Genomic DNA, 12602 nt, shown 5'->3' with positions numbered 1-12602 from the left:
CTTGAAGGGAGCTGCTCCCTAGTCTAGATTTTGCAGCTTTTCGGTAGATCAGCCAGAAGGACCTTTTTCCTCCAGAAAGTGCAGAAAATAGACTGCCGGGCTGACCGAGGGGTTGTGGTGGGGAGGATGGGAAGAAGCAGGGCTCAGTCTAGCCCTCTTGGAGGCCATTGCCTTGCCCTCTTCCCGACAGCAAAGGCTTTCAGAAATGTAGCACAGGGTTGTAGATAAAGACCTGGAACCTGCTCTTCCATAATAGTTCTTGGGTGCAGGAATTTGTTCTGAATGCTTGCATGGTTTTGTGAAAACCTACCCGACCCTTTTGTTGACTAAACATTGTTGGTAAATAAGAAGGCACTGTTGTCCCTGTTCTTCCTGCTCACGTGCATGAGAGGCTCTCAGACAATTAACAATGCAGGGAGGAGAAAGAAGATCCAAAATTGAACTCTGCTTCTATAAAAAGGGCTTGCATTTTACATTCTTTTTAAGCAGCTTTTTCCCAGATTGTTTCTGGGAAACAATCCTCTTCAGGACCACACAACAACGCATTGAGCTACAAAAAGAAAAACCTCCCCGACTACTAGAGCTTAAAAGGCAAGTGCCCTTCTCCAAAGAACAGTTACAAGGCTGGGCTCCCGTGGGGCAAACGAGCATCCCTGTCTCCCTGCCATTTGGGTACGTGGGCACTGAAAACTAGCTGTAAGGGTACACAAATACACACACAAGTGGATGTCAAGGATCAGGTCCTGCAGCCCCCTCAGAATAGTCACTGATTCGTTAGGAATTCACCTTCATACATCAAGGTGAAAAAAGAAATCTAAGGGGCTCAGGAGATCTTCTCCAGAACTCAAATCAGTCCAGGAAATCAGAGGGACAAAGGGCTTTGTGGGTCAGGCCTGTTCCTCAGCTTCAGCCAGGCCCAGGGCTTGTTCCAGGGGAACCTGGAGCAAAGTATTTTATGCAGGTTTTTTTTTTAAAAAAAAGCTCATCCAAGGGGATTGGTTTATTTCATTTTTATTTATTTACAGAAAGGCATAAGCTCTCACCTTTGCTTTATAATTTTAGAATTGTAAGCCACCCACAGTCACTTAGATTGAGTTGGGTGGCTATAGAAATTGATTCAATAAACTTACCTTTTAGCACATTTTGACCAGGCGCCAAGCACAGCCAGGGGGGAACACCCGCCCCCCCCCCGAGTGAGCAGCAACGCGCCTGGCTCGGCTGTAGGAGCAGCGGGGGGGGGGGGAAGCAGCTTGGGACCAGCCCTCCCCTTCCCCTCTCCCCCACCTGCCTTCTTCGGGGGCGGGGAAGGAGCGAGCTCCTCCACCACGAAGCCTAGCCAGGCGTTGGCCTCGGAGCCCGGGGAGGGCTCTCCTGCCCGGGCAGCCTCCCGCACTCCGACCTTCGCTTGCTCCAAGCCGAAATTGTCCCAAGCGGGTTCCAGGCGCCCAGGGCCCCACTGCCGCCCCCCGGGAAGGCGGCTGGCGGCCCTGAAGACCGAGGGGCCGCCGGGGTTTCTCGCCGGGGGCCGCAAAGCGCAGGCGTAACCCGCCCCCAGCGATCCTCCCCTGCCAAGCGGGCCGGCTCCGGCTTCTGTCCGGGGAGGCGCGGCGCCTCTGCAGTCCTTCGGCCGGGGCCGCTTCGCAATGCCCGAGCGCGGCGCCTCCCGAGAGCTCCCGCCTGGCGAAGAAGGGCGGCCCGAGGGGGCGCCGGCTCTTCCCAGCTTTCCCCGCGCGCGCCCCCTCCCCGCCGGCTGAAGGCTGGGCCCCGCCTGGTCAGCTGGGCGGCACCGGCCTGGCCTGGCCTGGCCTCCGAGGCTCCGGCCGTCAGGGGCGGCGAGCGGTAAGGGAAGCGCCCGCGGGAGGGAGGGAGGCCGGGCGGGCGGGCGGGCCGGGCTGGAGCGCGGGGGGCAGGTGTGCGGGAAGAGGGAGCTTTGCTCTCCGCTCCTCGGCCCGCGCGGCTGGAAGGGGGCCGCCGGGCCGCCGCTGCGCGTGGGAGGGAGGCGGGACGGAAAGGTCGGCTCCGGCGGCCGCTGAGAAACGGAGAGCTCGGTGGAGCTTCCGAGGGCCGGGAGCGCGCAGACGGTCTGGAGAAGCCGGGCTGCGTTGTCAGGCCGGGGCGAGTGGCGGCCGCCGGAGAAGCTGCTGTGGAGTCGCCAAGCGGCGTCTGCCCGCCCTGCCAGTCTCCCGGAGTTTGCCCAGACTCCTCTTGGTCGCCTGGATGGCCCCGTCCAAGCCTCCCCGCCGCCGCCGCCTTCCCTCGTCTCCGAGGAGCGCTGTCTTCCAGTGGCCAAAGCCTTTGAGCTGCAGCTTCAGGATCTCTAGTTTTCTTAACGCTGAACTTCAAGCCCACTTTTGCCCTCTCCTCGTTCACCCTCATCAGGCGGCTCCTTAGTTCCTCTTTCTTCCCTTTCTGCCATTAGTGGCTCTCGCTATTTCTCCCAGCAATTTTAATTCCTGCTTGAGATTCATCCAGCCTGGCATTTTGCATGATGCACCCTGCATATAAGTTAAATAAGGAGGACAACAATACGCAGCCTTGTCCTGCTACAATTTGGAACCAATCAGTTGTTCCATCTCCGGTTCTAAGTGTTGCTTCTTGACTCACGTACAGGTTACTTAAGGTGTTCTACTCTCTAATAACACGGCCTGTCCTCTAACTAAAGTCTCTGCTCATTTTCTAAAGTCAAGAAGGAGGGAACTGGGCAGTATTGGCCTGAGGGGATTCTGTTGGGACTTGGGGCAAAAACTGAAAGACGTTCAGTGGCATTCTTGAAATAAGGCCAGTGACTTGAAACTTGATCTGGAGAAGAGGCAACTTCAGAAAATACTTGCATGGTCAGACAATTGTCCAAGACTGCCGACTAGTGATATGTGGAAATGACCTTGGGAGAGGAGGGGAAGAGATGCTGCCTAGGAAACCACCAGAGAGGCAGGAGTCCCCAGTGGCTAAGGCCGGAGAAGAAACTTAGGAAGGACCTGCCCTGATAGTTAAAAGTGGTGGGGGGGGGAGGGGAGATTTGTACCGTCAGACTTAGAAGACTCCCTTAAGTAGAATTTGTCTAGTCATTTCCTGGAAGGGCTGACTCTGACTGACCCATCTTTTTCTCCTGCTTCTCTTCTAGGAGCACCTGGTTCCAGCTGGAGGCCTTGGGCTGTGGCTGGGTCCCCCATTTCCATCCCTCCCCTCCCCTCCCTTCTCCTCTCTCCCCCCTCTCCCTCTTAAGGGTCCCCCTTCTGCACTCACTGATGACTGCGTGGATCATCCTCCCTATCAGCCTCTCTACCTTCTCAATCACTGGAATATGGATTGTGTAAGAGCTGTTGTGAGTTGTGGCTGGGTCATGCATGAGAGGTGGAGCCTGCATGCTTTGTTTCCTCCTGCAGAGAAGCATCCGGTCCTTCTGCTGCTCCCTGAGCTCCAAGTACTGCTGCAGAGTTGTGTCAGCAGTTCTCTTGGGCTCCTGCTGGCAGAATTACTTCTCAAATGTGTTGCCAAATCATGACCTGCACAGGATGTGATTCACGAAGGAACGTGGTGGTTGTGTGCTTCTCTGCATTTTGAATGGCAGTTGGCACTGAGCCTACTGGAGACCACAAGGGGCCTAAAGCCAGATCACCAGAGCTCATGTTCATGTCTCCTCTGGAGGGGATGGTTTGTAGCTACTTCCTCCTCCTGCCCCAGCAGCCTGGCTTAGCCAGAGCGCCCCACTCTTTCTGTGGGCCAGCAGCAAAGAGACCGTGATCTTTCGGGGCTAGGTTGCCTAATGTGGCTCACCTGCCCTCATTGTGGCTACATTTACTGTGATGCTCTTGGGAGGATGTGAGTGCAGTTCATAACCCTTACTGGCTCTCTGGCCCAAGACACAAACACACCCCCCCAAGTGCAGGCAGGCTGATCGCAACAGGTGGTGTTGCTTAGGGCAGCCTCTTCCAAACCGCAGATTGAATCTGGGGGGGGGGGGGGTCCTGCTCCTGCAGATGACCTGATTGATATGCGCACGTCATGAGGCATCCGTCTTGCAGCATAAACATGGCGTTGGTCTGTTTCCCACAAAGAGCCCGCAACAGGTTGTGTCCTTGCCTTACCCGGCTGCTGCCACTTAGAGGAACTTTCCATTCAGCCTTGGGAAGGGGAGAAGAGAAGGACCCTGTGCAGAAGCTGCTGTGGAGAGATCCTCCCACTCAGGAATATGGAGGGGGGGTGTTTCTATTTATTATAACTATCTTTCAACTGAACGTTTGTTCCTCCAAAGTAATTTACTCTTTAGCATCACATGGAGCAAAATTACATCTGGAGGAGGAAAGTTGCTGCTGCTCTGTGCAAATGCAAGGGGGGGAGGGGGGGATTTTCTAAGCAACATTGCCATGTTTAATTTGATAGATAAACGGAACATTGCAGCTCTCCAATTGATTATTCAAACTCAACATAATGGTCAACATTTATCTGCGTGGCCCAGCCTTGCAATAGGGAACAATGTGGTGCCAGAGCTGCTGCTGGGTAGCTTGCAACTTTCATCCCCCCCCCCCCACACACACACAAGAAGTTTTTTTTTTTCCTGACCTGGCCTTTGGGGCAGGGACAGAACTGCATGGTGGAAATTTCAGTTCAGTTCTCTCTCTCTCTCCTCTCTCTCCTCAGGGGTCAGTGACAGTGGGGAAGTCAAGGCGAGGTCTGGGGGAAATCCCACTTAAAACGGTATAGTTAAGCAAGCAATTTTCCTCCTCCCACCAGAGTCATAGTGTCCATTTGAAATCCAGCCAGTCCACAGGTGGCATGGTGTGTGGGTAACTGGCACAGTTGGCGGGCATCTCAAGGTCTTCTCCAGCTTTCGTTTCTCTGTAACCGTCTCCCTGATAAGGGAGACACATTCCTTTCTCCAAGTGGGGAGAGGCGGGAGAGGAAAGAGAAAGCGAAAGTTATCCCTAGCAAAAGCAAATTCCCCCCTCCCCCCAGCAGAGTGGCAGGCCCCAAAACAAGAGCATATATGCAGGGAAAAAAAACAATAAGGATTTCAGGACCTGACAGTTCATGACCAATTTTGTATTTTCACATTGTATCTCTGTGATGTTAGCAGGTGATTCTATCGTTGGAGCTTGGTTTTATTTTGTAAACCAATTAGATTTCTTGATAGTTACCATATCATAGCTTTGAGCATACAAATTTATACCTCTTGGTTCAAGTGAAGGAATATGGGTTTTATTTATTTACCAATTTTCCTCTGTGTTGGTGGAACTGAATTGGGAGTATCCCATCTCTATCTTTCCCATATACTGTAGTGCAGCTATCAATATCATCTTTAAGGACATTTTTATCACATTAGAAAAATGCTTTGCATATTTAGATTTCATTTTTTACATCTTTTTAGGCTATCTTCTTTGGAAGAACTAAATTCTTGCATCTGGCCATGGTCTAGGAACTAAAATAGCCAAGACTGCATTGGGGAAAACCTAAATAGTTCTGGTATACTTTTTAAATAATACTAGACAAGGTATTGGGTCATCCTTTCAGAGACGTTTCCTTACCAGATTCCTTAATACCTTCAACTGTGACAGGTACAAGCAGGAATCTCTCTGTCTTGAAAGGAGCCCACGTTAAACCGTATAACATAGTCAAACATCGGGGGCTGAGCACAGGAAATATTTGATGACATTTTGTATTAAGTCAAAAATTGCTTTGTTAATATTTATGTCGTAAAATGTTTCATAAAATTTGCCAAATTTTAATTTTATGGGAGTCATGAGCCCTGAATTTTGGATGCATTCTGTAAGTTAACCCATTTTGGGTACTTTGGTTCAAAAACGGTTGCCCTAGGATGCACTGTTTTGTCCAGTTAAAGGTTACAGGAACAAGAGTTTTAGTAGTGTATAGATTTGAAGGGGCATATATATTAGCCATTATTATTATTATTATTATTATTATTATTATTATTATTATTCTGCCAATAGTACTTACAGAATCTGATATTTCATCCTCTTTTGTCTCTCCCTGTCTCTCTGAATTGAGTTTTAAAATTCTTTTAATTTATAAATTCAGCTCTCCTAAATTCATTGGTTAAAGCCCTTTTAAATATTGTTACTGATTTCTTAGTGAAGAAATATTTTTAAAAAGATATGTATGTGAAATTGAACATATAAAACATTTTCTGGAGCATAAAGTTCTTGTTGTGGCTCTTTGTAAATTAATTGCAATCATATCTGAAATAAACCTGTAGTTTTACACGGATTCTTCTGTAGAAAAAACATTGTAAAAGTACCTTTGTCTCTTTTTGTTTTAAGTCACAACTAAACATTTACACAGGATGTCAGGAACCCTAACCCTGAAGTTCTTATTACATCAGTTGCCAAAATACAAATGGTGAGAAATCACTTATATTTAAAAAAATGAGGCTCAACTTTGGGGGTCTAAAGTTACAATCCATCCAGTAAATGGTTTTCATTGCTGTCTTGCATATCCTGCCTAGCCAGCAGCTTGAAAGGACTCCCTCGGACTAACTGCCTAGTTTTCTACAGTAGGTCAGCCAAGATCAGCAAGGTGAGACAGAAGATAACTCCCATTTCTATTTATTTGGCATCAAATTATTTCTAAGCTGGTCCAAAGTGTTTGCATTGATGTAATTGAATCATATGGAAATCATGCCCTAGGTAGAACAAAATAGTTGTTCTTTGCAAAAATATGATGTTAAGTTTGCCATCAAGAAACCCTTCATGGGTTTGGGGTGCTCCACAGCTCCACATTTGGGAGACAAAATGCAGAATTGGTGAAATAAAAGGATGCAAGCCCAGTGGGAAAGTTTGTGGTGATTACAGCAACAGTTTTTAAAAGTATTTCCTCTGGACCCTGGTTTCAAATCTTCAGAGGACATTTTGGGCAGAAACCGAATGTGGAACTTTTTATTGCTAACCTACATTGCTCAAAGGACCAATCTGGCAAACTCGAGCAACCAGAGTTGGCCGTGGGGTGTCAGGCAAAGGTCACATTCGTACCTGATCTCCCGAAGGCTGCTTGGAAAGCAAAAGTCCTGGCTTCAGTGCTACCCCCAGCTGGGCTGATTTTCTGGGCAAATGGCACAACCAGAGCTCAGCTGGGACTGAACTTTCTTTAAGGTTTTGTGGTTTCCTGGAAATTTTCTGTAGCTTGTTTTTCTAGGGATAGAGGTCTCCAGTCTCCAGGTAGTGGGCTGTCCTGGATCTTGCCTATGTATCCTTTAGTGGGCCAGCGATTGAAAGGCCTTTGGGGAAAGATTGGCAAGCCATGCCTCGACGGGCAGTTGCAGGTGAATGAGAGATGCTCCCTAATCCTGGCCCTTTTCTGTAACCTTCAGTCTGGCTAAAGGGGCACGTGGGAGTGGAAGGGGTTTCTTCTAAAGGCTTTGTGGGTCTGGTGATGTGAACCACTTGGGAGTTCCTTCACCCAGGGAGGCCTCTGCTGGAAAGCGGCATTCTCTGCCATTTCGGTGGAATTTAAAAACATACTGGGGGAATTAATTAATTTAATTTAATTTAATTTAATACATTGACTTATATGCCGCCCTTCTCCCCACGGGACTCAGGGCGGCTCACAGCATATTAAAACAACATAGCACATTTCCCCAATAAAAGCCAATTAAAAACCAAATATTTGTAGCTGTGTCTCTTATTAAAAATCATTTAAAATTATCCCTATTTAAAGGAGTTTGTTCAACGGATTTGATATTGTTGCTTTGATTGATTGAGAACTTTGAGCAATCAGTTGGAGAGCCAAGAGAGAGAGGCTAACACAGACTTCCATAAACATTAGGGAACTATTTATTTTCAAACTTACCCACTTATTGCTGTCTTATCATCTATTTTGCACCATCTCCTAGCTACGCCATGGCAGTCATGAACCACCACGTGTGCCCTGTTGAGAACTGGTGAGTTGTGCTGGAAAGCGGGAGGACATTCTGCTAGTGGGAGAGAGGAGGGCCTTGGGTCTCTTTTTCTTGGAGCATCTCAGAATACCACGTAATCTGTCCAAATGGCTGCAGGTCGTACAACGAGTCATGTTCTGCTGATTCTGCCAAGCACGGCTACCCCAAAAGCTGCTGCACCTTGGAAGATGTCCCTTTGATCAGGTGAGGTGGAAAGCAGCTCATGGAGGATGAGCCGGCAGGTGAAACGGTGCCAGGCAGTTCCCAAAATGGGTGGGTTTAAAGCAAGTGCACAGGGTGACTTGCCTCTCGTGCTAATGCTCTCTTCCCCCCCTTTAGTAAATGTGGCACTTACCCTCCTGAAAGTTGCCTCTTCAGCCTTATTGGGAACATTGGAGCTTTCTTGGGTAAGTATTCATTTCCTCCCCTTTTCCCAATTCCATTAGCATGTGAAGAAGCTCTGCTCAGTCTCCGCTCCCTCTTGACTGAACCTGTTCTCCAAGCTCCAGTCTGTGACTTTTGTAATTGACATGGCCCCCGAATAAGTCTCTCTAATAGCTCAGGTTCCCCTCGTTCTTTAGTCCGTCTGAAGGTCTCCAAATGGTATTATTTGCTAACATTTTTCCTGCGTTATACCCACCTTCTATTTCCTATACATGTTGCTGCCAACATATAGATCAAACACTCCCTTGGTGCATCCATATCCTTCTCTAAACCCCCCCCCCCATTTTTCTTTTCATTGGAATGTTGAGCTCACTAGAATTCATGATCATAAAACCTGAAGAGTTGTTTTTTGCATGGTCTGGTTTCAATATCATGCCAAGTTTTAGTTTGTCTTGACAAGTCAATCACCTAGGTTCATGCAACACATTAAGGCTTAAGATGGCTTGCTTGGTTTTGACTGCCATGTTGTGCACGTCCATGTGGGCTTTTTGTCCTTGGGAAGGCCATTCCCATGAGGTGCCACAGCTTGTTCCTCTGCTTTGCATGCTGGGTTTGACGCGCCTCTCTCTCTCTCCTCCCTCCCAGTGGCCATCATCTGCTTCCTGCGCTACGGGCAACTTCTAGAGCAGAGACAGGCCTCCGGGGTGAACACAGCAGCCCTTGTCACAGGTTGCACCAACGCGGCTGGCCTGGTGGTGGTTGGGAATTTTCAGGTTGGTTGAAAGGACAGTTGTCTCCAAGGTTAGGGTTGCTGTGTGCTGTTTCTGCTTCCTGGCCCTGTGGGACCTCTTGGTGGCTATTTGGCCTTTGTGGAGCAGAGAGAACCACACTGCACATTTGTTCCCATCCTTCAGCAAAAGCTTGAGCAGCTAACTCATTTGGTTTGAATAAGGCAATAATTGCGGCTGTAGCACTGCCTTTGCCCTAGCGGCCAGAGCCGGTCTGGTACACGCCACAAGGGGGGAGGCCTTTGCAAACGCAGAGCTGCCAGAAAATGGCCAAGCCTGAACTCCTCTTTGCCAGGGCGGAGTGGATGTGTCAGTTGGGTTAGCTGTTCAACCTATTGCTGTGTTTCTCATGCTGATGTTGCAAGATGTTTGTGTTCCCCGAGAGGCAATGGCTGCTTTTTGCCCTCGGCAGCTTCACTGGAGCCAGACTCATGCTGGGCATCCTTGCCTGAGTTGCCCCATGTGCCGCTGAGGCAGAGCTCCAACAGGAACCATCCATCCTATTTGGGCTTCCCACTGCCTCCAGGTGGATTATGCCAAATCTCTTCACTACATCGGAGCTGGTGTTGCCTTCCCAGCTGGCCTGCTTTTCATCTGCCTGCAGTGCTTCCTCTCCTATCACACGGCTGTTTCTGCCCTGGACTTCTGGATGGCCCATCTGCGTGTTTTCCTCTCCACCACGGCCTTCATCGCTCTTGTCCTCAGTATCCTTTTATGGCAACCTGCTGGTTGGGGAGAGGCCCAGAGCCCCCTTCTCCCGTTTCTCCCCCAACTGAAGTTCTCTATCGGCCCACCTCTTGTGCTCCCGTGCTTTCTCAGAAGCACCCCTCTCCCCCACGCAGAAGAACTGCGTCCTGCCCCGATTCAGTCCCTGGGGTGGGCACCGGCCTCGACTTCCTTGCTTGGGCACCTGGCATCCCCCGGGCCAGGCCACCTTCTTCCGACCTTGCCTTGACCCCACTACAGGCGGCGCCTTCTTTACCCACCAGAGCTTCCTCCTGCAGCACCTGGCCGCCATCTGCGAGTGGGTCTTTGTCGTCAACATTCTTGTTTTCTATGGAACCTTCAGCTACGAGTTTGGTGCCGTCTCCAACGAGACCCTGGTTGCTGCCCTGCAGCACTCCAGCGGCCGAGGCTGCAAGTCGCCAGGCAGCAGCAGCAGCAGCCCCTCTGCCCACCTGAACTGCCACCCGGAGAGCATTGCCATGATATGAGGGCGGCGGGAGGGAGGGCCGGCCTATCCCGCCCTCTCCGCTGCTCTGGCAGGCTGGCTTTTCTTTGGACCACTTTTTTATACCAAGATGGTTTTTTAAAGAATACGTGGCTGCCTAGCCCATCTGAGAAACTTCATTTTCCAAACATCCAGAGATGTCCCAAGGATCTCTTTGCCCACCTTCGCGTCAGGTCACCTTGAAGCGCTTTCTCTGCCGGATCTCCTGCCACCCTTCACGGAGTGCCTCCAAGCCGGAAGGGGGCTCTTGTGCATGTCGGGGTACCCAAGAACCCAGGTTCCTCTGGCAAAAATTGTGCCTCACTGCCACCCCATTTTCTTTCGAGGCAAGAGTTGCTTAAGCTCCAGAAGCAAATTTATTTGGGGGTGTCCTCTGTGCTGGTGGAAATACACCCCTCCTCTTGTTCCAGGCCTTTCAAGAAAATAAACCTGAAGTATGGGAAAGAGACCCCCTCTGCTATTTTCACAAACCCCCAACATCATACAGAGTTCCTTTCTCTCTTCAGCCCTGGGTAAAGTAGTTTGATATTTTGTAGAACTGTTTTGTATCTTTACCTATGTAAACGAAATATAAAAAGAGCTATCAGGGGAAGACTGCTTGTGGTGTATATGGGTGTTTCTGTATTGTGGATCTCTGTTTTGCCAAGGGGGGGGGAGCGGACATAATTTCTAGTCTGCCACACATCCTACCCTGGGCACTTGCAAGTGGTGGGAATTAATATGGCTGGATGTGACATAAGAACAAAAAACAGGAAAGGGTGGAGAGAAACTGAATACTATTTTTTTTCCCACATAGGCCATTTTGGGAGGTAGTTCCCCTCATCTCTGCCCCAACAATGCCAAACAAGCTCAGCTTTGAAAGCAAAGACATTTGCTACCTTTATTTTTCAAAAATCACTCTGAGCTCTCTGTGTGTTTGGGGGCTTGCTTAGAAAAAGCATTGAGAAGGTTTGCATGTCGCTCCGGAGGAGAAGGACAGGGGCACCACTGGCGAGCGCTGCGTTCCTTGTCCCCGGAAGCTGCTTCTGCCCTTTGCAACTGGGGAAATCCCTGCTGTCGTCGTTGCCCCAGATGATGAAGGCAACACTGTAGGGTCACGTGTACATCGCGCCATGCAGATAATCCAGTCGGTGCACCTGCTGCTGCCTCCGAGCCTTTCAGATTAAAATAGAGGAGTTCATCCTGCAAACCTCGAATTGAAGCACATCACCCGGCCAGCCCTGGACTCGCAGCACCCAGACTAGACGAGGTGCCAACGTTGCAAAGGGGGGGGGGGATCCCAGCCGCTTGGCTCACGGGCTCCTGCTGAACGCAAGAGCCCTGCTACCAAGTCGCCCCCCCCTTCAAAGGCGAGTGGGATCCCCGCCCTTCAAAGCTCCATCCTGGGGGCCCAAGAGCAAGAAGGCCCGGCTAGGCTCCCCCCCCCCACGCGTGGCCCAGTCCCGGCTTCCGCGAGCAGGACGAGGGGGGCCGCCTCGCAGCCGCCTCACCTTCTCCTCCTTGTGCTCCTCGTACTCCTGGTCGTCGGTGGGCAGCTCGTGGCGGCACAGCGGGCAGGAATTGGTCTGGAGGGAGAAAGGCCTCAGCACCTGCGCGGGGGGGGAGCGGAGCGGAGGGGGCGCCTCCCCTCTCCCCGCCGCCTCACCTTTCCGAGCCAGGGAAGAAGGCAGCCGGCGTGGAAGAGGTGCTGGCAGGGCATCGTCCTCACCGCCTCCGCCGCCTCGAACTCCAGCAGGCACACCGGGCACTGGAGCCCCTTCGCTGAGCGCCGGGCGGGCGCGGAGGGTCGAGAGACAGCACAGCGTCAAACCGGCTGCATCCGCCCGTCCCGTCCTCCCCCCCCTCCCCGGTCAGCCCAGCGCTTCTCCGCAAGTGCCCCCCCCCCGGTCCCTTTGGGCATCCGGCCCGGGCCTCCCCACGGGGCTCCGCCTCTGCTCCCCGGAAGGCCCGCGGAGGGGACGCGCAGGAGCCGCTCCCGCCCAGCGCCCCAGCCCCTCGCCCACCTGCTTGCGGGGCGCTGACGCGGACCTCGGGCAGGCCCTCCACGGCCCGTCTGGCGGCCGGCGGGGGAAGTCGGTGCTCCCAGTCGCCGCCCCGCAGCGCGCCCACGTCGATCTCCAGGCCGTGGAAGAGAGACCTAGAGGCGCGGAAAGCCGACCCGTGAGCCCGCCGGCCGGGCCCCTCCTCGGCCCGCGGCCCCCGCCCCGTCCCGCCCGCCCGCCCGCCGCCCGGGCCCACCTGGCCAGCTCCAGCAGGGCGCGGCGCGGCGGCAGGCGGTCCCCCGGCGCGGCCCCGGGCTCGCAGTCGTGCT

General features: G+C 51.9%; 2 protein-coding genes across 2 annotated transcripts in view; one reads left to right on the top strand and one right to left on the bottom strand.

Annotated features, from left to right (window-relative positions):
• Positions 1 to 3219: 3219 nt before the first annotated feature.
• On the top strand, positions 3220 to 10888 carry TMEM150A (transmembrane protein 150A). The gene is made up of 7 exons (XM_015811134.1): positions 3220 to 3310; positions 7844 to 7891; positions 8006 to 8092; positions 8228 to 8295; positions 8918 to 9045; positions 9587 to 9764; positions 10027 to 10888. Exons 1-7 carry the CDS (start codon positions 3246 to 3248, stop codon positions 10272 to 10274), a joined length of 822 nt encoding a protein of 273 aa, XP_015666620.1. The 5' UTR covers positions 3220 to 3245; the 3' UTR covers positions 10275 to 10888.
• Positions 10889 to 11140: 252 nt separating this feature from the next.
• Positions 11141 to 12602, bottom strand: part of RNF181 (ring finger protein 181) — a 1702-nt gene continuing 240 nt past the window's right edge. Inside the window, exons 2-6 of the mRNA XM_015811111.1 lie at positions 12530 to 12600; positions 12295 to 12428; positions 11937 to 12052; positions 11782 to 11856; positions 11141 to 11445 (exon numbers count right to left, since the gene is read on the bottom strand). Of these exons, the coding sequence (XP_015666597.1) occupies positions 11386 to 11445; positions 11782 to 11856; positions 11937 to 12052; positions 12295 to 12428; positions 12530 to 12600 (456 nt within the window). The 3' untranslated portion in view covers positions 11141 to 11385. The remainder of the gene's footprint in view (positions 11446 to 11781; positions 11857 to 11936; positions 12053 to 12294; positions 12429 to 12529; positions 12601 to 12602) is intronic.

This window comes from Protobothrops mucrosquamatus, unplaced genomic scaffold, assembly GCF_001527695.2.
Source record: "Protobothrops mucrosquamatus isolate PMUCROS unplaced genomic scaffold, P.Mucros_1.0 scaffold31, whole genome shotgun sequence".
Taxonomy (NCBI): Eukaryota; Metazoa; Chordata; class Lepidosauria; order Squamata; family Viperidae; genus Protobothrops; species Protobothrops mucrosquamatus.
This window is presented reverse-complemented; position numbering and strand designations above follow the sequence as displayed.